This window comes from Azolla caroliniana, unplaced genomic scaffold, assembly GCF_043228905.1.
Source record: "Azolla caroliniana isolate FFs.n. ecotype wild unplaced genomic scaffold, voAzoCaro1.0.p SCAF_16, whole genome shotgun sequence".
NCBI lineage: Eukaryota > Viridiplantae > Streptophyta > Polypodiopsida > Salviniales > Salviniaceae > Azolla > Azolla caroliniana.
In genome coordinates this window covers 2,147,880-2,174,483 of record NW_028230451.1, presented here as the reverse complement: position 1 = coordinate 2,174,483, position 26,604 = coordinate 2,147,880, and the positions used below count along the sequence as shown (strand labels likewise).

General features: G+C 35.7%; 3 protein-coding genes across 4 annotated transcripts; 2 read left to right on the top strand and 1 right to left on the bottom strand.

The window, feature by feature from the left end:
• The first annotated feature begins 4,078 nt into the window (after positions 1 to 4,078).
• On the top strand, positions 4,079 to 8,532 carry ATMND1 (Mnd1 family protein). Of its 2 annotated transcripts, XM_087331985.1 has the most exons (11): positions 4,079 to 4,283; positions 5,353 to 5,433; positions 5,849 to 5,965; positions 6,158 to 6,196; positions 6,350 to 6,457; positions 6,542 to 6,604; positions 6,699 to 6,750; positions 7,232 to 7,276; positions 7,392 to 7,471; positions 7,557 to 7,621; positions 8,277 to 8,532. In XM_087331985.1, the coding sequence occupies exons 1-10, from the start codon at positions 4,110 to 4,112 to the stop codon at positions 7,590 to 7,592; spliced, it is 795 nt and encodes a 264-aa protein (XP_087188111.1). In that variant the 5' UTR covers positions 4,079 to 4,109; the 3' UTR covers positions 7,593 to 7,621; positions 8,277 to 8,532. The 2 variants fall into 2 exon arrangements, with proteins under 2 accessions (XP_087188111.1, XP_087188110.1); XM_087331984.1 differs by lacking the exon at positions 8,277 to 8,532 and having other exon boundaries at positions 7,557 to 7,683.
• A 1,113-nt stretch (positions 8,533 to 9,645) lies between these two features.
• Positions 9,646 to 16,295, top strand: ENOC (cytosolic enolase). Its single transcript, XM_087331983.1, has 13 exons — positions 9,646 to 9,861; positions 11,184 to 11,338; positions 11,436 to 11,610; positions 11,716 to 11,787; positions 12,592 to 12,708; positions 13,571 to 13,651; positions 14,209 to 14,285; positions 14,961 to 15,064; positions 15,149 to 15,250; positions 15,361 to 15,446; positions 15,526 to 15,612; positions 15,696 to 15,893; positions 15,989 to 16,295. Exons 1-13 carry the CDS (start codon positions 9,757 to 9,759, stop codon positions 16,058 to 16,060), a joined length of 1,431 nt encoding a protein of 476 aa, XP_087188109.1. The 5' UTR covers positions 9,646 to 9,756; the 3' UTR covers positions 16,061 to 16,295.
• A 1,287-nt stretch (positions 16,296 to 17,582) lies between these two features.
• Positions 17,583 to 25,285, bottom strand: NPU (ATP-dependent helicase/deoxyribonuclease subunit B). Its single transcript, XM_087332361.1, has 9 exons — positions 25,091 to 25,285; positions 22,340 to 22,402; positions 22,204 to 22,259; positions 21,796 to 21,889; positions 20,420 to 20,480; positions 19,624 to 19,705; positions 18,736 to 18,791; positions 18,594 to 18,657; positions 17,583 to 17,803 (listed from the first exon to the last, which is right to left on the bottom strand). The coding sequence occupies exons 1-9, from the start codon at positions 25,223 to 25,225 to the stop codon at positions 17,743 to 17,745; spliced, it is 672 nt and encodes a 223-aa protein (XP_087188487.1). The 5' UTR covers positions 25,226 to 25,285; the 3' UTR covers positions 17,583 to 17,742.
• Between the last annotated feature and the right edge of the window lie 1,319 nt (positions 25,286 to 26,604).

Genomic DNA, 26,604 nt, shown 5'->3' with positions numbered 1-26,604 from the left:
TGGCTGTTTCAGGAAGAGCCCAAGAGGACCTTTTCCCGCCCCTCAAGGGAGCTACGAAAATGCGGAGACTGATAGCTAAGGCAGTTGACAGGGTTTCGATGGGGGAGGCGAGAGAACCTGCATGGTTCGGTCTCTTTGACGAGGTTGGAATGGTCAAGTCACTAAAGGGTGTGAGCGGATCGGGGAGAGATACAATTTTTGGGGATAGTCAGAGTAGGGGCTCTTGGCACCCAATCCGAGTGGTGGCACAAGTTGACAACATCTGGAAGACAGACCCGGATGTTGCTAAGGTGGAACCCCATTGGAGGTTAAGGGTATATGATTGTCGCCCCCTTGTCGAGTTGGATTGGGACCCAGGGGATTTTAGATCGAAACATGATGATAGACTCCAGCACTTCTTCGATTACACCACTAAATTGGGTCGGACTTTGCAACTGCAGCTAGGCAGCCCCCTTCGCAATGGCTGGCGAACATTGGGCATCCCCGATGAGGCGCTCATTACCTTTTGGAAAGGTCTCTAGCGTCTCCACATGCCTGAAAAGATCAAGCTCTTTTGGTGGCAGATTGGTCATAATGTGGTGCCCGTTGGCGAATGGCTAGATAAACGCGGCGGCCCGTTAGGCTGCCCACAGTGCTCTCGACCTATTGAGACTCTGAGACATTGTCTGTGGGATTGCCCTCAATCTCAAAAGATCTGGGATAGAGTGACTCGCCTCCTTGCGGCGTGTGAAGTTGAAGGAACAACCTCGTGGAGTGCTGCGGCATGGACTGGTCACTCGGTCGAAGGGTGGACGGACATCGTCAATGCAGATAGTTGGTGCTATGTATGCACGAGAGGCAAAATCGTCAAGATCCGTTTCGAAAGAGGCTTGCAGCCCGCATCCTCTAGGTTTCCAGAAATCTGGATGCTGATCGCAGGTTTCACCTTGTGGTACATATGGAAAGCGCGTTGCCTCAAGGTTTTCCAAGGTACGGTACAGCCCCCGGAGGAAGTGATCATGGACATATGGTTCGCGATTATCAATTGCCTACGAGGGCAACTGGAAGAGATTTGCAGCCACTCCAACGACGTGATCTCTGCTCGGTTGCGCTTTTGGCAGAAATGGAGGAACACACCTATGGTGATGCAAGGCGAGAGTGGCCCAAGGTGGAATTACCAGCCCCCACGCTGGTTGTTTCCTACTCACCTGCCACCCTCTCTTCGTTGTAGGCCCCAAGAGCCGACTCGTACTAGGCAACATTGAAGGGCATCGCCTTAGATATAGGTAGCTTCTTACATTAAGTTAGGCCGCAATGCACTGTAAGTAGGCTCATCTTCTTTTACTTGATCGGAGGAAGACTCCCCGATGTGTGTATACGTCTCCTTGTAGACTCTCTATGTATTAATCCTTCCTAACTAATGGGAAAGTAGCTTCATTTTGGAAAAATAAAATAAAATAGAGGGACTTGACACTACTCAATTTTTATAATAAATGTGTAACTTATAACTATAAGTATTCGTTTTATAATTTTTCACTTTTTATTCCCTCAAAATTTATGGATATTTTTATCTTGACATTAAAAATAGGACTTGAAAGTTCACATTAATCATATTTTTATAATAAATATAAAAATATTTATTTTTTAAAATTAATTAATTAAAATAAGTTTCATAAACTCTCCTGACACTATAATCTATTAATGAATAATTGTTCTTTTTTTGGTGAAATAATTTTATTTTAAATAAATAATTTTTTAATATGTATTTTGCAAAATGAATGGTTTTATAATATTCTTGGGGTGATTTCGTATTCTTGAATATTATGAATATCACGCATGTGTCAATCTATGCCCCCATCTTAAGAAGGAGTCATGTCATGTCCAAGATTATATGTTCCTTGGTCCCATAGGACCATATGTCAAAAATTACCCCCTCATGGATGATAAATAATCTACCCTTTTCTATTCTAAACTCCTCGAGAAATGGTTGACATATTAATACTTCACATCTTGTTTTGTAAGTAAGTTATTTTCGTCATGTTCATGCAAGTTAGAGTAAAAATACATTGCCAACTTTTGTCCTTGCTCAAACTTAATAATCATAAAGGTATCTAACAATGCCCTCTGGACACCTAGAAACCAATCATGTTATCTTCCAATATCTTTACTTTGCCTTATCATGTGTTGAATCAATTATACATGTTGTAAAACACCAAATTCCTTTTACATATTTCTCAAATACAACATACTTTGGGGTAGAGACTGGTATTTGATCCATGTTAACATATCAATCCTTTGCAACAATCCCATCTTTTATAAGACCTCCATTTGAGTATTTCCGCATTTGGCCCAACATCTAAATGCCTTGATATTCCATGATGACCAAATTGTGCGAATAGAGGATGATCATTGTCAATTTGAGTTTTGGGATTTCCCCCTAACACTTCCTCGTATGCACAACCTTTTTTTTTGCATTAGTATCAATAGGTAGAGTTCGATTGATGTCTACCCTAGTGTTGATGATGCCTGTAGGTAAAGGTGTCAAACCATCCTAAGCTTACTAGTGTTAGTGATGACCATCTAGGTGAGCTTCACTTGATCAATAGTAACTCGATACTAGTTAAAAGTATATGAATTACATAAATTTATCCACACAGTTTAACATAACCCAAATGACTGGAAACATACCAAGGAAAAGTAATTGCCACTAATATCAACTTCATAAAATGAAGCTTGAGTCTCTTAAGATAGGATTCATAAGACTCTAAATACTCGATAGAGGATGACTAAGCTTGCAACAACAAGAGATGAGAAGAAGTGTAAAAAAGTTGAAAAGTGAGATTTATAATGTTTACATTGGCCTTAGGCCATTTCACACCTAGGTATGTTGGTTTCCTATCTATTGTCTCTATTTCTCCTACTACTAGGATGCCAATGTTATTGAAATGTGTATTTAATGACAATAAAGTCATACACATATAGAATGATCATTGCTTGTATAGTTTCTCATCCTTCTCGTTGTGTCTAACATGGATTTAATACGTCTCGTATATGTATTTGGCAACAACAAAAAAGAACCACTTATTATGTAGTAATTGAGGTCACTTTAACCCTTGAAACTGTTTTATGTAAATGCCTTTTCTTCTTCTTTAAATCAAGAGGTCATAACCTAATGGATGCATCTCAATCACTTTGTCGTTAAGATATCTCGAGAGCATACATATGACATACATTCAAGAGAGAAACCAACGCTACGTTGAAGCTTACCACAAGAGTTGTAAGAATGAACATTTTCCAATAGAAGTCAGTGTCGTTTAATCCAAATATAACCTTGCTAGCTACCCATCACGATTCTATAGTTCTATTTACGGCATATCTGAGATCCATCATTTTGAGCGACTTCATGTATAAACAAATATTTGCCGATCATTTGTTTTAAGTTTGAAACAAATTATCTCTCGATTAAGGTAGAACAAACCAACAAAAATATAAGCGCAAAATCATTGGTTGAATCTCTAATTAACTCACAAAATCCTTGGACAACATTTGTTTTTGCCTTGTTGGTGCTAACAAAATTTCTAGACAACCAAGAAAGTGGGATCAAACCCTACCAATACCAATGATCGACAAAAACCTTTTTAATTGGCCTATTGATAAGTTGTGAGCAAGCATCAACATTTTTTGTTACCTTATAGGTGGACACTCGAATTAGTTATAGGTTTCGTTTTTAGGAAGGAATTTTGTTGATATTCTATTCAAGGGATATATGGACAATGCTAATAGAATACTACATTTTGATCATAAGCTGAAAACAAAGGCAACAATGCAACATACATGTCTAATAAACGTAACGCTTATCTGCATATAACAGAAGGGATAAGCCATGAAATACTCTCGAATCTTTCTTTATTTCCCTAAATACCCTTCAGACATCTTTATATTTCGTCGGTGCCCCTGCAAGCTCTCTCGGGCTCTTGAGTCTCTAGGCACGTACATATGTATTGCCTGGTATTTATTTTTTGGTTCGTTTTACAGGAGGGGCATTTTTTGTGAGATAAAGAAAAGTTGAGCAGTACCCTTTGCAGTATTCTTCTTCTTCTTCCAGTACACACTGCTTTCTGCTTTCGTTCATGTTCTCCATTACGCTACTGTTTCTCTATTTCGTTCACGGTCTCCATTACGCTTCCGTTTCTCTGCACCTAACTGCAGCTCTGCGTATTAATCATCGCCTCTTTCCCGCATCTGTTAGTCATAGCCAGCTCGATCTCTGCGATAACTGTTGTCTCTTAGCTCACTCGTTTATGGTAAGTCTCAGAAACATTCTTTGTTGTGAGGGTGGTATCCATATCACCAAAACCCTTCTGTCGATGAATTATTTTATGTGTTTTCCTCTTTCTTCCAAAGGTATGGAAGAATCTTGTGTTGTTTATTTATTGTATGAGATATGGAAGAATGTGTAGGAGATATGGAGAATGCTGTAATACTCTCCCCATCCTTTTCACTTCAATTAAGTTTCAAACAAAGAAAGATGACGATAAATCATTTTCCTTCACATTTAGCTGCAGAAATCGAATTCTTTTTGTTGTAATAATTTCTGTGCTGCATCTGGAAAATCCTGTGCTCGGTTTCTGTTAAGAGATACGAAGAATATTGTTCTTTTATTGTTAAGAGATATGAAGAATTTTATGCTCACTCTTTTATTAGAAATATGGAGAATGATGTAAATAAGTTTCTTCATCATTTCAATGTAAGTCTCACAAATCCATTCTGATTCTATTCTTCTTATGATCCTTAGCTGGCAGCTATGTCGAGTTTTGTTTTCTTTGGTAGAATAATTCGAGTACCAGCACAAAACTAATCCTTTTTCCCATCCCGTTCTTTTTCTATAAGTTTCTGTGATGGAAAAGGAGAAAATGATGTCCCCTTCTGTTATGACATGGAAATATGTTATTTCATTAATTCTTTTTTCCGTAAACTCCCGCCATTCTATGCTGCTTTGGGTAGCAAATCCTTTCCTTTTCAATTCTCATATTATAATTCCCTTGCGTAACTGTGAAAAATGACGTGATTTCTGTTAGACAAGTAGGATGTGCATGGTTAGCTTTACTAATTATAGATTCATTAATTTCTTAAACCGAATTTTCTCTGTGTAGGAATGCTATAATACTGTATTTTACTCATGATTGTTACACCCATGCCTCCATTATTTCATGGTTAAGTATCCAAACATTCTTCTTGTGACCGGCTTTAAGTAACAAAACAACAAGATTGTGTGCATGTGTGTTAGACATGGAGAATGGTTTTCTTTTTTAAAAATATAGATGATGCTATCATTTTAACCGTGAATAGCTATTCTTTGTCTTCCTTCTGTAGTCTAAGAAAAGAGGCCTATCTTTAGAGGATAAGCGGAACCAACTCTTGCAGATATTCCATGAAAGCCAAGACTTTTATCTGGTATGTGTCTTTTCTTTACAATCTTGCAAGAATAATAATGGATTCTCATATCTTGTACGAATCTGCAAATTGTTTCAAGAAATGGAGATTTCAACAAAGCTTTTCAGTGTGGTATCTAGAAGCTTTTTCTTAGCTAGCTTTCTCTAGTTTTCGTTGTTGTTTGGAAGTGTTTCTTAGACACTTCTTCCAATTCTTACGTAGTCACATTTCTTAACCGCTTCTCTCAATTATTTTAGTTTAGAGCGTGTTTCTTAACCAGTTCTCTGTATTTTTGTTCAGACACTTGCCTTAATGATTTCTCACTATTTTATGTTTAGTAGCACTTCTTAACCAGTTCATTCGATTTTTGTTTAGGCATTTTTGTTCACCAGTTTTTTGTTCTGTTTAGTACTGACTCAAAACAGTATTTTTGCAGCTGAGAGAGTTGGAAAAGCTTGGGCCTAGGAAAGGCGTGATAAGCCAAAGTGTGAAGGATGTGATTCAAAGTCTTGTTGACGATGATCTAGTCTTTAAAGACAAGATTGGAACCTCTGTATGTTTAGCTTTGCAACATTAATATCTATAAAGCTATATTAAGATCGGAATGTCTTTTGCACAAGCATTTTTAGAAGATTTTTATTAAACTTAGCATGTTTGCATGTCATATTTTCTCCTAAATTCTGCTAGATTTGAACTCAAACAATTCTATGCCATTTCTAAAGAAGAAATGATGATTGTTTCTCAGGTTTACTTCTGGAGTCTTCCAAGTTCTGCTGGAAACCAGGTAGATAGCTGGAATGGTTGTTTGTTGTTGCAAAGAATCGTAATGTTTGAGCATTGCATTTACGTTTCTTCTTCTTCTTATATTCTTGTCATGAAGAATCATATGGGATGACTTGAGTAATCTATGAAATGTCTTGTTTTCTCCATCAATTAGTTGAGACAAGTCCGTGCAAAGCTGGAAGGTGATTTAGCAAATTTAAAGCAGCAGAAAACCAAAATAGCTTTGCAGATAGACTCATGCAAGAAAGGAAGAGAAGATACTGTAATGTATATTTAATTATTAACTTAATCAACTTTTTTGGTTGTCTCTTCAATGGCTTCTCATTTGACATATTAATCTGAATAGGAGGAGAGAGAGACAGCTTTAGCAGAGCTTAGGGAACTAGAGGAGAAGTTTAAGTCGCTGAAGGTATGTCCTTTCATAAAGATTCAAGTATCCAAGTATTTACCCTTATTTGATTAATCAAAACATTTAAATTGTGTGTAATATTTTCTCTATGCAGGCTCAGATGGAAATCTATGTGGATAATGATCCTGCTACTTTTGAGGCCATGAGTAAGTTATTTGAGTTTTATGATCCTGCTACCTTTGATTGGTTTGTTTGCAAAAATGATTCAAGTTTTGCATAATATATTTGTGGAACAAATCGATATGATTAGTGCAAAATCCATGTTAAAATGGCTTCAGTTTTACATAATTGTTGCTTAAACCATCGTAAAAACTACTTGAGCTTTATATAGAGCACTTGTGAAAATTGTGAAAACAAATTGAGTGATTGTTGTAAAGACTATCATAAAAATTACTCAAGTTTTACATAATTACTTATGACAACAGATTGAATAATTGTTGCAAAATATATGATAAAAATCTCTTTGAGTTTTTACATAATATTGTCATGAAAGCATTCTAAAAGATTGTTGCAACAACTATCATAACAAATATATCAATTTCTCAAGATCAAAAGCTTCAACAATTAAGGTTATAACACTATGTATTACTGCTGAACTTACTTTGATGTGAATGTTATTATGCTCAGAGGAGGCTTGTGCAGTGGCTCATGCATCGGTCAACAGATGGACAGGTTTTATATTCATTTGTATCTTTTCTGTGTTAAAAGACCTAATGCGAAAATTATGGTTTAAAATGATAATAGATTTGTGTAGGTTTTTATAGCGTTTTTAATAATTTGTATTCAGACAATATTTTCTCTTTGCAACAATGGTGTTCAAGTAATTTTCCCGACGCTAAGGATAAACTTGAAGCTGTCTATAAAGAGGTTTTGAAAGGAAAAAACCCTCGAATCATTTACAGAAAATGAAGATATAAATAATTGCTGAATGTGATTTTTATGGACATGGCAGGTTGGCATCACTGAGGATCTTGATTACTTAGAGTAGCAGCCAGAAGCAACACAAAAAAATTTCAAGTAATTGATCTTTATGTTTCATACCAAAAGAAAGTTATGCATATGAATAGTTATTTTAAGTTGTTAATACAAAGACTGGGTATTGTGATTGCTATACAAGGAAGGCCATATCTTTTTGCTTCATGTTTTCTCATCTATTGCATGGAGATTTTGATCAAAATGCACATTGTGAACGTCTCCTGCGTTTGAGTTTTCCAAAATACATGTTTTAATAGAGAGCTGGGATGCTTAAAGTAATCAACAAGTCACCAAAATCAGTTCCCCTTCTGTTCTTAACTTTGGAAGAAAAATGTGAGATTGTTGTAAAGAGTAAAAGAAGGAAGAGTTTCCAAGTATCAGAGGACAGAAACTACAAAAACTACTAGATTTATTTCTTCAGAAGCAACAGGCTATCGAAAAGGAGGCTTGGATCATTAATCTCTCAATCAAGTGCCATTAATTTGTTGATTGATCTCTGTTAAGTGCCCTTAATCTCTCTACTATATCTATGCCCTTAACACGAGTACCCTCGTTCTTCTATAGTGATTTATGTGACAGCTGAAAAACTGAATGAAGAAGCTACAATCTTTCCGAATGTTTTGCAATGTATGCTTTTTTTCCCACCATTCAAATTCTAACTATCACTCATTTATTCAGATTCTTTTATTTTTGATAGGTCTCCACCTCATAGTACAAAACAGATGTGCAACCCTTCTACGTTGGTTTCTATCCCAAAAAGCGAGCACAAAAACAGCAATATTTCTCTGCGTTAAATTATAAAATTCCCAACTCTTACTTTTGTTTCATGTTTCCTACAGTACAGAAGTTCCCATATTGCACATATATTAAACAGGATGGGTAACCAAGCATGATCCCAGCTCATAATCTTTCTTATGCCAACCTAATGGTTGGCTTGATTCCCAGCTTTTTGTGTTTGTTCACTTTTGTCTTTTTACCACAACATAACAATTTTTGAGGTAAAATATAATGTGGTGGCTAATAGCTTTTGTGGAAAAGAGTGGTATTCTGACAAATTACTAAAATTTGTACCCTTGTAATAATTTGTTTCAATGTAGTGGCAATTTGTAAGTATTTTCTTGAATATTGAGTGAGCATTAAATGAGGCATTGCACAGTGAAGTCGGATGCCACATCATAGTGTAGACTCGTGAGGTTATTGTAATGAAATTCTAAAGCTTAAACATCTGTTTGTTTAAATATTGTGCTTTGCATCATTACGGGCTGGGTTATAAGAATCTTTTATTATGTTCAAGGTCATAAGCACAAACAATTGCTGCAATTAAAATGGTATGATTACATTCAAATTGGCACATTTTTACAGAAATGCTAATAAAAATAAAAATAAAAATAAATTATAATAATAACTAGACGTGATGGTGCTAAAGGAGAACTTTTTACATTCCTCTACATAAAACAAGGTTTGTAGGATATCCCACAAATGATTGCTGATGTAGATTCACACCTTTTGTCCGATGACATTCCAAGATTAAAATATGAAGAAGTGTCATAATGTAGTGACATTTTGAAGCTATATAGATTTATAGAAACTCTTGACAAAATTTAGATTGAGAGCATGGGTACTATAGGTTCAAATGTAAAAACCATGGTTGTATAGTGTTGATCAACATAAGCTCTCACATGTTAGAGATTGATGTGGTAGCTACATTTTCAAAGGTAAATAGAGTGAATGCTTGGTAATGTGATGAGTTTTTTTGTAGAATTGACACAATGTTTAGAGGGTAGAGCGGCATAGAGCATGATAATAAAGGAATAGACGAGAAGAAAGAGAGCCCGGAGAAAGTGCGCTCGTGAAAGAACCCCTTATCACTTCATTGTAGGCAAGATAGATGGGGGAGGGAGCCCATGTACGCTCGTATATATGCATGAATTGTATGGCATGTATGTATGCACGTATGAATTGTATACCATGTATATATGCATGTATGTATGTACTATGCACGTATGAATTGTATGCCATGTATGTGTATGTGTATGTGCGTATGTAGGCAAACATGAACTAGTGTTTTCCGATCGAAGAAAACAGTTTTGAATGACTTTGTTGTTTGATGCAGACGCCCCCGAACTGAGAAAGAAACCATCGCCATCGCCAGAAAGCTTCAAACGCCAAGAATAGCCATGTCTGTGCAGGAATACTTGGAGAAGCACAAGCTCTCGCAGAGAATCGAGGATGCTGTCAATGCTGCCGTCCGATCCAAAGCTCCTGATCCTCTCATCTTCATCGTATGCTTCAATTTATCTCTCCCTCCCTCTCCCTCTCCCTGTCTCTCTCATAAATATGCCTATAGTTTCAATCTAGAAGGTTCTGATCTTGCATTTCATTTCATTGATGTTAATATCTGCTCTTATGCCCGTGCTTTTAATTTCCCCAAAACTTTGATTTTTACCTTTTTGTTTATCTCTGTTTCTCTCTGCCTGTCGTTGCATTTGTTATTTTGCATTTCATCTCATTTTGATTCTCGCACTCAGGGCTTTTATCTTTGATTCTTGCACTAATGCTTCTATCTTTGATTCCTGCATACCTTTATCTTTGATTATTGTAGTTGTGAGTGTTATGCTTTCTTCACGCATTTATGCTTTGGACTTCACTAGGACTTCTATTTTGCACTTATGCTACACGTTTTGGCCTGTCTATCTGATTTTCGCTTCAGTTTCAGTTGCATTCACACTTTTGATTTACGACTAGTTTTTAGATTTGCAATTAATACTTTGATTATCACTTATACTTTGACTTGCAATTAGTTATTTCTTGTCCTAGATGTGACGCTATGAAAGCTAAACCTATTGGAATTATTTCCAAGTCTAGTCTCAAGGTTCCGAGTAAGTCAATTCTAGTACTAATAATGTCTTAAGGTTGGGTGGCAAGATGCTCCGTGACAATGTGCTTGATTTGTAGGACTATAGTAATAACGTGTCTGTGAATTTAGCTCAGACATTCTTTAAGGCCTTTGATAGTTTTTTGTTTTTGTTTTGTCTATATGGATGAATGATTGAAAATCCAGAAAGTTTGGAATCACCAGGGATTGCAAACATGGGTAGCTTCTGGTTATATTGACAAAAGAAAGCTTTGAGTTTTCTTTAGTCAGCTCAAGCTGTAATATAATAATGTAAGTAGATCTGGTGAGGCTGCGCCCTTGAGTCCATGATATTCAACATGTTGATAAATGTTGTTAGAAACACAGCGAAGTGGATTGTTTAAGTGTAATTTGTGTCAACTTGGTTGGTTATTTACTGCATTTGGAATCTGAGATGGATAGTGGGAGGCATGTGGACAGCAAAAACGTAGGGGTATTTATGAAAACACGAGGGTGTTTTGGACTTTTCCCCTAGATTTTATATGTGTTGGCTATTTGTCATTTAGGAACTTTGTACAGCCGTTGTTCCATGCACAACCCCTCTTATATGAAGGTGTACATACTGATTCCATTACTATTCTAAAATAATTCTATGTATAGTAACTTGATGACAAGCTCAAATGGTCCTAATTTCAACTCCGTAGAATATTTTTATTATTATAACGCAATACTATCTGGTTTGGTGTTTAGTCTAATCATATGAAAAGAGCTACAACAACAAAAATCACAAAGCTTTTTGCTCGTCAAATACTGGACAGTCGAGGTAATCCCACCGTGGAAGTTGATCTTCATACCACCAAGGGATGGTTTCGAGCTGCAGTACCTAGTGGGGCTTCAACCGGAATGTAAGCACACATTGTGATCTTTTTCATGTCTACTACATCAAACATTTTGGCACACTTCGAAGCACAAGAAAACAAATATTCATGTTTATGCATATAGATATGAAGCTGTGGAGTTGCGTGATGGTGATAAAAGTAACTATCTAGGTAAAAGTGTACACAAAGCTGTTGCTAATGTCAATGAAAAAATTGCAATTGCATTGGTTGGGATGGATCCAACACAACAGGCACAAATTGACAAGCTGATGATTGACTTGGATAAGACAGAAAATAAGGTGTTATTCTCCCTCATTGTTTATCTCTCTTTCGACAGTTCAAATGTTTCTTCATGGAACTAACTACCAAAAGAGCCTTCATAGATCATTGTATTTTAACCATAGGGTAATCTTGGGGCAAATGCAATTCTGGCTGTTTCTATGGCAGTTTGCAAAGCAGGAGCTGCAGAGAAAGAGGTTTGGTTAAATGTCCCGTGTTATTACTATGTTATCAAATGGATTGTATCAATATGTGTTTTTTAAGGCTTTAGGGTGATTTTTTAGACCGAATACTGTCATGCCACATGCCAATGTATGTATGTGCGTATGTATTTGAGTTTATCTTGTGCCAATGTATTTAATCTGTACAGTTAACAATCGGCAACGGTTTGGTTTGAACTGAACCAAACCGGGAAACCGTGGCCTAACGGTGTAAATGGTTCGGTTCGGTTTCAACTGTTAGAAAATGCAGTTTAAACTGTTTAATGGTTTTTTTTTAATTTAAAAATTTATAAAAATATTATTATTTTATATTAAAAAAAACAATCTTTTCATTTTCAAGCCTTATTCTCACATTTTAGGAAAATTCTTAAAATTTTGAAAAATTAAAATTGAAAATAATAAAATATTTTAAAATTCTAAAAATTAAAAATTAAAAATTAGACCTAAGTTGAAAACCGAAACTGAACCACTAAACCGCGGTTTTAACGGTTTAATGGTTTAACGGTTTCGTTGTGTGGTTTGGTTTGGTTCAAGTTTCAAGAAATTTAAACGGTTCGGTTTTGACACTCTCAAACTGAACCGAACCAAACTGTTGCTGATTGTTATGTACAGTGTTTATTTATCATCTTACATAGTGATAAATTACACAATAACACTCTTTTGGCCTGTAAATATTGCCTCAGTTTTAGCTGCAATGATAAGTATGTTTTTACACTTTATGTATTCTCAAGATAGAGCAGAATGATATTGTCGTAGTAATGGGATATACTCTGCTGGCAGGTCCCTTTGTATCAGCATATCGCAGACCTGGCAGGAAATGCAAGGTTTGTTTTGCCTGTACCTGCATTCAATATTATCAATGGTGGCAGTCATGCTGGAAATAAGCTAGCGATGCAGGTACATTTTCGTGATCATCTGGAAAGCTTGGATGTTTTTCTTCTTAGAACCTTGTACATGATCCTGTGTGTAATTGACATTCTTTCAATATTCTTGGAGCATCTCTGTTGAACAAGATTATAGAAATTTGAATCCCTTTGAAAATGGATGATCAAATTTCCAAGTTTCTAAAGAAGGGGAAAAATGTTTTGACCCTTAATTAGTTATTCTTTGTGATTCCTTACAAATGCATCTCTAGTGTGTTACCACCAACAGGATAAGAATAAGAGAACAACCTCCCAACAATGTCTGGTGCCTTTTTCATCACCCTCAACTGTTTAAGGGTCGTCATTTTTGTCCTCACCTGTAACTGAATGATTATATATATTTTTTAGAGGGAAAATCTATCAACATATTTCCATTTACTGACATATTTCCATTTACTGGTGTATCCTAGTTAGAACTAGTGAGATATAAATATTAGATATAGGTTTCAAATGGGAGAATGGATAATACAATCATGAAAACCTATCATTTCTTCATGTCCACTTTTTATTCTCGTAATCTGTCGTAAAATGTGCTTTCTTATGTTTGAGCAACCTGTAACTTGTATTGCATTGTACTATTAGTTGCTCTGTTTTTATAATGTTACATTTAGGTTTCCTACTTCTCATGTAATGCATGTCTTTAAATGCCGCATAAAAGAGTTATATGTATGCGCTAATCCGTCTAGCCCAGGAGATGCTATCCAGGTGGCTTTAAAAGAAAAAGATAATCACTAAAAACATACACCCTTGATCCATCCATGTGACAACACATCTTTCTATTACACTAAAAAGAAGATGGATACTGAGCAATGGCTTTTGTACTTGTATGTGCTCAGGAGTTTATGATTCTTCCTATAGGAGCGGAAAGTTTTTCCGAGGCTTTGCGTTATGGGGCAGAAATTTACCACAATTTGAAGGTACTGCTCATGTAGAATTGAATGTGGACAGAAATCTCCTTATTAACTTCAAAAGTTACTTGCACATGTGGTGGATGCAGTTAAAAGTAATAGTCCATGCGTGCTCATTTGTTCTATGAGCATATTAATGTGATAATTTGTGGTAATTCAAGAGGCGTATCAGTTATGTACTCATAATTAAAACTCTGTTTTGGTCTCCAAAAGGTGGCACCTCTCTTTACTGAGTAAGCAATCCCAAGTCACAGTAACATTATTCTTGGGGATCATTTTTGTTTACTCTATCAATGCAGTCAATTCTAGTCAAGAGTATAAAATAATGGCATCTGTTTTGGTCTGGTGAGAAGTGAATATATTTGTGTCATGATTCCGGGATTGGCAATTCTGTACTTCTTCATAGTCTAGACATCTACCCTGAATGTAGGTAGTCTTAGTTCTAGCTGGTATTTTTGTGCATTGTGTGCATGCATGTGTGATTTATTCCTCATTATGCATGCCATGTTTCATGCTGTGGCAATGACTATATTTGTTAGTTGATAAGAAAACTATGGTATGAACAGGCAGTCATAAAAGAGAAATATGGCATTGATGCTTGTAATGTTGGTGATGAAGGTGGCTTTGCACCAAACATATCCAGGTAATCTCAAATCCATTAACCTTTGTTGTATTGTATATGCAGTGCACCAATTAGGGATCTTTGATTAAATTAAGATGAATCTGAGGAAGAAAATGAGACAGGCTCAAGTGCAATAGTGTTCTGACTAATGTATTAGTAATGTTAGTGCCATGCAGTGTGATGAACTCACTATATTGCTTACTCTTCATTTCATGACCTTTCTTGCTTCCCATCTCTTTATTGTTCACCTCTGAATTAATTATTAGGGAGCATTTTTTTATGCTTTCACAATCTTATGAAACCCGAAATCTAATTGGTAGTGAACAGATTTCAAGTTTTGACAGCATTTTGTTAAACAGGCATCAAGCTGGCTTGACTTTGGTAACTTCTATAATGTGACTATAACTGGGTGTGAGGGGATCATGTGGCCCTGTCTGATTTCATGTACGCTGTAGTTTTATTCAACCATACCTATAGTATAATATGCAGTGAAGTTTTGTTAATCCTCGCTGTAGTTTCAGCTTGTGCCTACTATAGAGGTGTAATCTGCCCAGATCAAATTGGTTACCAATCTTTAATGCGAATCATTCAACTGACCATGAGAAAATATAGGAAGATTGTTAACCACTCTGTATGAGAAATGTTGTGTTATTTACTTCTCAGTGGTTATGAGGGATTTCATTTATTTGACTGCAGCGCCAGAGAAGGTTTGGACCTTATTGTTGAAGCTATTGAGAAAGCTGGATACACAGGGAAAGTGAAAATTGGAATAGACGTCGCAGCCAGTGAATTTTACACAGGTGTAAAATGGTTAACAATTCTGATTGAAATAAAATTATTTAGATGCTTGTATTTTTCTGATTTGATTGTTATGATTTGATTAGATGACAAGAAATATGACCTTGATTTCAAGACTCCAAATAACCCCAGTGCTGGGAAGCAAACTGGTGCAGATATGATTAACCTTTACAAGGGCCTATGCGCAGGTGAATAAAACAACAATTCCTTCAGTTAAATATGAAATCATGGAAAGAGTTATGAAGCCTTTATTAAGCTATTCTAACCTTGCGATATGACTGAACACTTTGTTATGAAGATTACCCAATTGTCTCCATAGAGGATCCATTTGATCAGGATGACTGGGATAGTACCAAAACCTTTACTTCGTTAGGGATTTGCCAGGTTGCACCTCATATACAGTTATTTAATTGGCGTATCATAAGTGGGTGAATTCTGATCACCTATTTCCTTTTATCACAAGGTGGTTGGGGATGACTTGCTTGTTACAAACCCAAGGAGGGTTGCAAAAGCTATTGAACAGAAAACTTGCAATGCACTGCTTTTAAAGGTACAATATATCACATCCCCAAATACATACAAGGAAGGGTCACGTAGTTCTGAAGCTGAAAACTTGCAGATCATTTTTTTTAGGTAAACCAGATTGGAACAGTTACTGAAGCAATAGAAGCTGTGAAAATGGCGAAGGATGCAAACTGGGGTGTAATGGCATCACATCGAAGTGGTGAAACTGAGGATTCCTTTATTGCTGACTTAGCAGTAGGACTAGCAACTGGACAGATCAAGACAGGTGCACCCTGTAGAAGTGAACGACTTGCCAAGTATAATCAGGTAAATACATATATGTTGATGATCATCATAGTTGTACTTTTTTGTCTCTATCCTAGCGTACAATTCAGATGATGGATGAAATTTGAACTTTGTAGCTTCTCCGAATTGAAGAAGCGCTTGGTGAAAATGCAATATATGCTGGAGAGAAGTGGCGTCCAATTGATTAGGATTCTTTCTATCTTTTTGTTCTGATGATGAAACGATTGATTGGGGGCTATTTGGTAATTATCGAGCTTGTCAAGCCTCTTATAGATTTTCTTTGGTTATGCCTGTCAAAACCTAAACCCTAAGGCTCAGAAGGATTACTTAGGGGTGAAAATTTGTTAATGCACATTCATTGCACTCATTACAGATTAGATAAATAACCTAATGTACCAAACAATCGATGATGAATTTGCGCTATATTATATTATGCATACATTTGATTGGGAGCTGTATGGGAATTTGTTTGTCTACCAGAACTGGTGAACATGAAAGGCCTACAATGATCACTTAAGAGATGGTAATTTGGCAATGCACATGTATTGCACTCACACAGATATAATATAAATGGAATATAGAATTGTGCTATATCATGTATGTTAAACATGGTTCAAGGTTAACGGTTATGTTCAACATAGTAATAGACCAGATAAAGTACATAATTGTTTTGGGTTCATTGCTGTATTTGTTCATATTTTGTATCAATTGGTATGGGGTTGAATTATACACATTTCCAAGTCACCAAACTTATACTGCCACCCTATTACCCGTGAGGGGGTTATTGTGTGACATCTCACAGGTGGCATGCCTTACCCTGAAGATGAAAACAAAGAACATGGCATCAATTAACTAAGTTTTCATTCATAAGAGTGTTTATCAATGATGATGTCTTGTTGTGTAAGTACCAAGGTATCAATACTCTAGGTAGGATATTTGGCATGCATGGATTACCCTGAAGATAAAGACAAAGAACATGGCATCAATTAGCTAAGTTTTCATTCAGAAGAGTGTTTGTCAGTGATGAATTCTTGTCGTGTAAGTACCAAGGTATCAATACTCTAGGTAGGATATTTGGCATGGAATAATTTCTCCATGATATATATGAAGGATATTTGACTCCACGACATACATGAAGGATATTTGATTCCACGACATACATGAAGGGTAGTACTTGACATATGGAATAAACCAATGACATACATGGAAGGGTATTTGACAAAGGAGATGAATATTCCATGTCACACACGAAGGATATTTAACATGTGAAATAAATACTCCAGGACACATGAAGGATATTTGTTGATGCAGATAACCCCATGTAACATGGAAAGGGCAAGAGAGTACAAAATATAGAAAAGTTACACATAATCTACACAATGATTACGAAAATAAATCAATTTACAAATGTATAGCTCCCAAGATATAGCTTTTCCTCGAAAAACATAAATCAATGTATAAATCAATTAGACTCCCAAGATATAGCTTTTCCTCGAAAAACATAAATCAATTTACAAATGTATAGGAAACTGTTTATGAATACAGTACAGGATGCTATTGTCTATGGATGATATTTGGTCAGTTGTCTAATAATTTCTTGATCCAGGTTCACTAATCAATTATATAATAAGAATATCCAAAGTTCCTCACTACCTCACACACATAGAGCAAAAGAGAGCAATATCATAAAACAGAAGCGACAATACAAAATAGAAAAAAGAAATGAAGCAGCATATATTACATTGCTTTCCAAATTTGTCTCAACTCACTGGAAATGAATCTTTATGCCATATTGAAATGAGTTAACAGTGTACACCTTACTTTGACACCATCACCATATATTTCTATGAAAATAAACTCAGGATTGTGTTTACTCTACTTTGGCCTCTTCCCCTTGCAAACTGCTTGAAACCACTGTTTCCTTTACAAACCTGTCAACCACAGAATATGAATAAAGGCCTCTTTTATGCCATACCCTCAATTAAAAATAAGGTAAAGGCTATGGAAATTTGCATTGCATTATTGCCATAACATAGCTCATTATGTGTTATCTCACTCATTTTATATATATGGACACTTCTAATCCGTCATTAATATCAATAAGCTCATATCCATGGAAAGAGGCTATGTTGATTACATTATGGTTTTACACTTTTATCTTGCGGATTTGGAAATCGATTACACTTACAAATGAAGGAATCTCTACCTTAGCAATATACAAGAAATTATGCACATGTTATCACATTTATGTCATGGGGGTATACAGGTTCACATACTAATTCTATGCACGCACAAAGACAAAATGTTATGGACAAATGATATGATGGTTTAGAGTTTAGAATGGCCTGTAGACAACTTGCCATCTCTTCTTTTATAGTCACACACTTATGGAATGATTTCTATAGTAATTGGAAAAGTTCTGGTTGTAAACATTAGGTTGTGGTTTTTGCTCCCTGATTGAAAGAAAATGGATGCTTTGTGCTTCCAATAAATTGTGGCCTTTTTGCAATCCCTTTCTTAGAATGCATTTATGTTTCTCAATAATACCCATAAGGAAGAAAGCTCATGCTAGACTTAACGTTCTTATGTATTCACTCATGTGGCATGAATTCCTACAAAGCCACACACACACACACACACTCTCTCTCTCTCTCTACACACAGCTTGACAAAGAGAAAATCAAAGCTTTTCTGAAACCAATATGGCTTAAGGAATTCATACCTTGCCAGTTTTTCCTTGGACGATTGAAGAATATGAAGAGCCATAACAAGTGTCAAGGTGAAGCCTATAATATGACATCACGTGCTAGTTTTATTACAGCTCTTTGTGTAAAATTATTATGAATAACCAACAAGTATTATACCTGACCCAAAAAGAATGTATAGTCCTGTTTCGACATCAACAATGGACCTCTCTTCCCTATAAAAAATACAATAGATAATTAAGACATCATTGAACTTCATATGTATACTAATGATGTTTTCGTCAAATCATATCAGATAACATAATTCATTCTTCTATTAAAGGTAGAGTTCAGATTCGAGAATATCTTATTTTTCAAATCAACATAAGATGCATTGTTCAACTCCAGCATGCCAAAGATATAATCATGCACTCTCCAAAGAGAATGTCAGCCATGAGATGCATCATTCAACTCCATCAGATCATGGAGATAATATTGTGCATCTATAATGATCATTGTATCAATTAGCAGATTCACTATCCAACAGATAATGTTTGTACAAAACTGATGTGCCCTGTTCTACACATAATCTGGGAAGTTGGCAATTGCAATGAGTATTGCAAGTTACTCAAATTTATTTTGCATTTTGATGCAGAGTATATTGTAAAACTTCGTTGTCTTCCATTCCTAGCTTATAATATGCATACGCAATTAGATATAGCAGAATAGGTATTACTTGAAAATCCTCTATATGGAAGCAAGGATAGATTCAAACGTGATATAATACTATAGATGGTCATGTTACAGTGTAATATATCCTTAGATAACTGGGCATTCCAAGAATTAGAAATATAAGTAACTGCACACATATACAATTGTATATGAAAATATTATATAATAGAGATAAATATTCAATACCAGGTATGCAGGATTGGTTTATGCTTAGGCCACTTTGTGCAAAAAACCTCATAGATATAGAAATTTGAGCATATAGCTTTGAGCAAAAGATATAGAAATTTTACGACATTATTATATGTAGAGTGGTAAATAGGGATAAATATTAAATACCATTGATACTGGATTAATATATGCTTAGGCCACTTCTTAACATCCCAATAATGCTTCATCACATCTTCATGTTGTTTTAAATCTGCAAGACAAGGAAATCATCTATCAGTTGCATGATGAATATTCAATAATGTAAAGGGAAATAACAAACTACAGCCAATGCTGAGGGTCTTACTGACCCATGCACTTCTAGAAGAAATGAAAATAACAACATTTCCTGTCAATGCAAGAGACAGAAGCAATCCAACGGTAGCAACTGTATTCTAAACACTTAGAAAAGTTGCCCCAACCATTTATACAAGTTAGTGTAAATAAATCTGAAAATATACTTCTATTTCTAGAACTCATGTTGTTTCATGTAAAGATCCTCATAACAAAAACGGCTTCATACACGCTATTACAGATTTTTTTTTGTAGTGTTGATATTGATGAGGATCTTTGGGCTAATAAGCCCTTCCTAGAAAGATAGAATTATCGTTGAAAGTATACGTAATGCATTATGATAGAAGAAAAATAGACAAGTCTTGATCCTACTTAGCTTTATTGGCACACTAAAAATAAAAAAGAGATGAATGTAGGGTGTCAAAAACATCCAGTGATCATGATAGAATTATATTTACACAAAAACATTTCAAATTGATGTCATAAGACAACTATAATTCCTTTTATTTTGAAAAGATGTCTAAAACATGTCCATTTAATATAAAACATTTATAGAACTAGAAAGCAATTTTGAAGATATGAACTTACATTGATGTGGCATTTATAGAACATTTATAGTCAGCTATGAACTTACATTGATGTGGCATGTTTTCAATTTTTGCAACAACTCCTTGCAAATCAGCACCAGCATATCTCTATACAATAAAGAAAAACAACATTATCTGTAAAATTCACTGTTATTCCTCATTTGAAAAAAAAAGAAATGTATTAATCTTGTTTTTTATACATAGTTATTCCTAATCTTGTCAATTAGGCCACAGTCTTGAGTCTATTTTCTGAACACAGATAAGGTTTTAGTGGTATAGAAATGGTTTACAACTATTGTGTGCAGTGGTACATTGTATGCTATAAGCATGGAGAGTTATCTCAATTGCAGAAAAGATACAACACTATCCATAAGGTAAACAAACATACACCTGCCAAAGTAGCAGCTATTGTTTTCTTTCCATGGAATGAGCCATGGGAGGACATTATGCCAGCTCATGGGCCCCTCAGCTCAGTGGTATTCAGTTGGCTAGAGAGTCATATGACTGGCCTCACTCCGTTAATCATGTCCTCAACTACTCTGATTTCATTAACTATGCGAAGTATTTGTTTTAAATGCTTGCGACCCTTCCAAGTAATTTCTATTTATTTACATAGTCTTATGGTTTCATAAAAGACAGAAAATTTTAGGCTTTTAGTAATTTCTCTTTATTTACATAAATATTATGGTTTCACAAGTGCTTTCTGCTAATGGCATACGTCTGAAATCATATCCCCTTATGTAGGAAGTGTTAATTCACTCCAGCCGTGATAGTTTGTTATCTAATAGCTTTTGCAAATCTACTGTGACAGAAATCTTACAGCAATAATTTCCTTTCACTAGATAAGCAGATTACAGGTATGCAGTATGAAAATAGAAGCAAGTCTGCACATACAGAATATGGAAAATTAATACAATCAGCACAGCCAAGCATATGCAGCACATCTGAAATATAAACTCCTAATCACCCTATGACAATGTGTATAATATCATCCACCATTACAAACAGTATCAATATACTTGGCTCTACGAAATGATCATTTCATATGTTCTAGCTATTTGCTAAACTATAGCTAAAACTGTGAAGCTAGCATTAATAAGATTAACCTAAATTTGTTTCCAATAATGCTGGAAGGAGAACTCTTAGTGATGGAACTTGAGTCAATATGCATGTGCTGTCTCATTGATTCTATTTCAATGTTGGTCTCAATGCAGGTTATGGGAATCAATATTCATAAATACAATCTTCAAACTAAATAAAATTGCTACATTAGAAAAAAAAGAAGCTAGCATTCAATGACTATGCTGATTAATCCTCTATGCAATCTTATCAACTCCCATAATTTCAATTGGCCATTACATTATTGCAAAAACCAGTAATATCTGCTAGATTTCAACCAGAACAGAAATCCCTAGAATATTACCAACTTTATGATGATCATTGGAACTTCTGCGGTTTGCCGACCAATCACAAATAACCATGGTGTATGAAACTTCTCTTTTCCTATCTGAAGAGTTCTACACAACATGAACATTATTTTGAGATTCATGATTAAGATAGCACTTCAAAATCTATATCTTGTGATAAAATTCTAATGTGAAATCAGTTTTATGGCTTAAATTTGAGTAATACTGAAATTTATATCACAGGATAAGTTGCTTGGTTCAAGTTAGCCATGAAAATATGGATGTACACTAGTTACTAACTATGACCACCAGAATTGAGGGAAATTTTGACTAGTATATAAATTAACAATATAACTAAGCATACCCTAGTTGCAAAGACATTTCAAATAAAAAATGAAATGGAATACATTCCCAAAAGTATTTACATTTTGTAGGGGTCAGCTCCAGTGTATCCAGTTGGCTGTGAAAGTGGTAACAGAACCTGTGAAAACATAGACAAGATAAGGTGATGTACCCATAACACAGAACAAGGAATGAAAGTAACATAGTTGAAATATATACTTCTCTATCAATCCCAAATCGAGGGCAGTGATGACCCAATGTATCATGCCAGGGACTCCTCATCTTGCACAAATCAATAAGTTGGATTAGTTTGCAATCAATCACTTTCATGAAACATCAAAGAAAGGTGATTCCATAGACAAATAAATAAGGAAGTTTTTATTTGTCCCCTCTAAAATAGTAAGACAGGTAAAAATACAGCAAGTGACATTACTTTATTGCTGTAACATCATACATCAATACGAACACTACCAATCTTCTTCCCATTCACATGATATACATGTGTGCCTTACATATGCACTAAGAGAAACAAATATTGAAGGTGCATGTACCTCTGGAATAGCTTAGTCCAACAGCTTCCTATCTCTGTCTATTGATGAGGTGTTTTATAGGATCCATTAATTGAATGATCACAGTCGGCATTTGAGTTATCATTTACTTTGGACAATATGATTGATGAGGTGTTTTACAGAATCCATTAATTGAATGATCACAGTCGGCATTTGAGTTATCATTTACTCTGGACAATATGATTCTTCATGGTCATAACTGAAAAGATTTTAGCCGCATTTATCTTACATGTCCTTTGCCACAAAAGAAAAAAATATTTAGATAGTTTGGAGCATGTTTATGCAGTATATTGCACATTTAAATATCACTAGAATAGATGTCCTCACAAAAATAATGAATGATTTCACATATGTATTATATGATTCTTGCTAGACTGTCCTTTTCTTATGAACTATACCTATTGTCGGCCTGAATTATGTACAGCACTTTCCAAATAGTTGGCTATAAATTTGAATCTAATTTTGCTGAGAATAAGTATCAGAATACATAAGATCTGTGGTGGCATTACAGAATTGAGGATTATGATGTTTTTATGAAGTGGTACACCATAATTTACCAACCATATGATGTCAGTGTACTGTGTGGGATAAGTAATGCTATTGCATGGAATAGCACAAGATATTTGATACAAAAAACAAATTGTCTGTAGATAGAAATTATGTCTAAGATAGCCATAATCTTAAATCTAGACTGATCTAAACAGTTTTTGAGAAGAAGCCAATTCCTTTCCTTAACAAAGCTAACATCAGTAAAGAATCAAGTTTCTTTTGCAGTTCAGCTGTCGGAATGCAGAAAAGTGATTCAGTTTTGCAGACTGAGAACCTACAGCACGATTCGTGATTCTTGTGTGTCAATGTAAAGTAATAGTATGGTCAAGCAATGTAAAGCAATGATTCGTGAACATTGTTTTTATAGAAGAAATCAGTTTCTTTCCTTAGTAATGAATCAAGCAAGTATGGTACACCATTCTTTTGCCATTCATCAGTAGTACGAAATGTAATTAGACTTTCTACACTAATCTCAACAGTTCTTGATAAAAGTTTTGATTTACACTAATCAGAACAGTTCTTGACAAGAAGACTTAATGTACAGTAATATGAGCAGTTGTTTTTCCAAACGATGCTCTTTTTTCTTAAATGTGCTCTTAATGTACAGTCCTTTCCTTAACAAAGCTAACATCAGTAAAGAATCAAGTTTCTTTTGCAGTTCAGCTGTCGGAATGCAGAAAAGTGATTCAGTTTTGCAGACTGAGAACCTACAGCACGATTTGTGATTCTTGTGTGTCAATGTAAAGCAATAGTATGGTCAAGCAATGTAAAAGCAATGATTCGTGAACATTGTTTTTATAGAAGAAGTCAGTTTCTTTCCTTAATAATGAATCAAGCAAGTATGGTGCACCAGTCTTTTGCCATTCATCAGTAGTACGAAACGCAATTAGACTTTCTACACTAATCAGAGCAGTTCTTGACAAGAAGACTTAATGTACAGTAATATGAGCAGTTGTTTTTCCAAACGATGCTCTTTTTTCTTAAATGTGCTCTTTTACGATTCTCATCTGTCAGAATTCAAGAAACGTGATTCAATTCAACAGATTGAGAATAAAAAATATATAATTAAGAATTTTAACATGATTCTTATGTTCTTCGAAATTAATGATGTCTGAAATCATCTAAATCTACATTGATCTGAACAAATTTTAACAATATGGTGGTCATTTTGCATGAAGCGTGATTCAATTCTCCATGCTGAGCATATAAACGGTGATTTGAGATCTTAAAGATGATCCTTATATCCTCAGAAAGTAACAATGCATTTCAATCTACACTGTTCTGAACAAATTTTCATAAGTAATACAGTCTATTTACTTGATCAATCTGGAATCTTGATTCTTTTCTGAGTTCATCAGTGAGAATGCAAGGAAAGGCACTGTTATCCAGATGCCAGCAACGTAATTCCCTGGCAATTTAGAATGCAATAAACAGATTATTGCGTTTCAAAATGCAAGAAAACATGAGTCGATTCTCACAGACTGAGCACGCATAAAATTGTTGACTTACGAACTCCTCAACATTATTTTTATGTCCTTAGAATGCAATGACATCTGAATTGGTCCAAACTACATTGAGCTGAACAGTTTCTTGACAAGAATCGAGTCCATTTTCCTTTAATAAATCATGAAACACGCAAATAAACATGATTCTTTTGCTTTTCATCAGTTCATGATTGCACGACATTAGAGTCTTCTGGACTGAACAGAGGGAAGGATGCAAAGAAGAAACGATATAGTTCTCCAATTCGAACAGACAGAATATATTTTACGAAAAGAATACGGGATTCGATTTCTGCACAGATTGGGAATCGAAATAACAAAGATGGTGACGATTTCCTGGAATGACTTACAGCGTGGTACTGAGTCTGCAGAGACATGGGGACGAAATCTCCAGGGCGGTAGCAGAGGCAAGAATACGGGAGGGAGAGGAAGATGACGATAAGGAAGAAGAAGAAGGAAGAAATCAGATCCCTGCACGCCACCATCGTACGTCTGTGTGTCTGTGGCGTCGAAGCTGCTGCTGCTGCTTCTCCTGCCTTCACTGATGAGAACGCCATGCCATGGCTTTTAGTCCGAGCTTTTCCTTTATTTCCCGGAATGCCCTTCTTATGGTTTTCCCATTATCTCTCTTCAAAACAACATACCCCTCCACACACAACAAACACCACCTTCTTCTTCTTCTTCTTCTTCTTCTTCCTCAAGCTTCCCTCCCATAAGAAGAAGAAGAAGAAGAGGAGGAAACACTCCCCTTGGAAATGAAGACAAAAAAACCACTCGTAGGTAGTATTCCAAACTCTCTCTTCGTGGATGTTCCTCAATTGTGGAAATTAGGTAATTAACTCTCATCACAACTCGAATGTTGCTTGAGGATGCCCTCTTCAATAAGGGCACCTACAAACATAATTTGTGCGGTGATTATAGTACTCATTACACTCATTTCGGTTTCACAGTTGAGTGATCCTACATAGTTCATTCGTTAGCTTGCTAGTGTCCTTCGTGGGGTCTAGGGAGTGGAGGGATGTCCAATGCTTGTTGGACTAACATAGTATGCGTGTTGACATGTCCAAGAAAGTAATCAACTTGTTACTACCTCTTGACAAGGTAGGTATGATGGTGCATTGTCTTACAACTCCTTGAGTTCCATTCTAGGCTGATTTGGTTCTTTTGGCCTTTGTTGTCCAACAGGAATTTGGCTTAAGTTTAAGTGTGCTTATGGGATACACACCATCCAAAATGGCTAGCACGCTAGTTTATTTTTTATGTGACACCAAAAAATCCTATCATATACCCACGTCATGCCTACCACTTCTACTAACATTATTATTAGAGATATGTACTACTGTAAGCAAAGGATAAGGATAAACGATAAATCTAGATAGAGAGGAGAGAGAGAAAGAAGGGTGACAATCCACCCGACCACCACCGAGCGAAGGGATCGAGACGAACTCGAGCCTCGATCGGCGTCCCATACCACAGCCGTGGCGTCGAGTCGTACTTGGTGCTGGCACACTCGCTACAAGAGTTGACCCACCACAAGAACAGAGTCTTGACGTAGTCAAAAGATGATAAAATGAGGGTAGCTAGGCCTCTTATTTATAGCGATACCCAAGGCCCTCAGGCAAGTTCACACTTGGCCTAATGGGTTGTCTCAATTCCAAGGATTAAAAGTAATCCTCCCCTTCTTTACACTCTCGTTTAACCCTCACACTTATCCACGTGTATAGAATACTATGGTAAATTCTCACCACGGGATATTATATGGTCATGCTTGTAACATACTCCCCCTCTTTAAAACATTGCACTCTTGCAATGGAAAGTTAGGAAGTTAGTTCTGAGAGAATTTTCGCGTTCCCATGTGGCATCT

What these genes read in the sequence shown, in the direction of transcription:
- ENOC (XM_087331983.1), top strand. Translation starts at nt 9,757, where the DNA reads ATGTCTGTGCAGGAATACTTGGAGAAGCACAAGCTCTCGCAGAGAATC. An exon ending in AAATTTACCACAATTTGAAG is followed by an intron (nt 13,652 to 14,208) that starts GTACTGCTCATG and finishes TGGTATGAACAG; the next exon opens with GCAGTCATAAAAGAGAAATA. An exon ending in CTTCGTTAGGGATTTGCCAG is followed by an intron (nt 15,447 to 15,525) that starts GTTGCACCTCAT and finishes TTTTATCACAAG; the next exon opens with GTGGTTGGGGATGACTTGCT.
- ATMND1 (XM_087331985.1), top strand. Translation starts at nt 4,110, where the DNA reads ATGTTCTCCATTACGCTACTGTTTCTCTATTTCGTTCACGGTCTCCAT. An exon ending in ATCGGTCAACAGATGGACAG is followed by an intron (nt 7,277 to 7,391) that starts GTTTTATATTCA and finishes ATTTGTATTCAG; the next exon opens with ACAATATTTTCTCTTTGCAA. An exon ending in TTGAAGCTGTCTATAAAGAG is followed by an intron (nt 7,472 to 7,556) that starts GTTTTGAAAGGA and finishes TGGACATGGCAG; the next exon opens with GTTGGCATCACTGAGGATCT.
- NPU (XM_087332361.1), bottom strand. Translation starts at nt 25,225, where the DNA reads ATGGTGGCGTGCAGGGATCTGATTTCTTCCTTCTTCTTCTTCCTTATC. An exon ending in TGCAGACTCAGTACCACGCT is followed by an intron (nt 22,403 to 25,090) that starts GTAAGTCATTCC and finishes GATTTGTGCAAG; the next exon opens with ATGAGGAGTCCCTGGCATGA. An exon ending in GGAGCTGACCCCTACAAAAT is followed by an intron (nt 21,890 to 22,203) that starts GTAAATACTTTT and finishes CATGTTGTGTAG; the next exon opens with AACTCTTCAGATAGGAAAAG.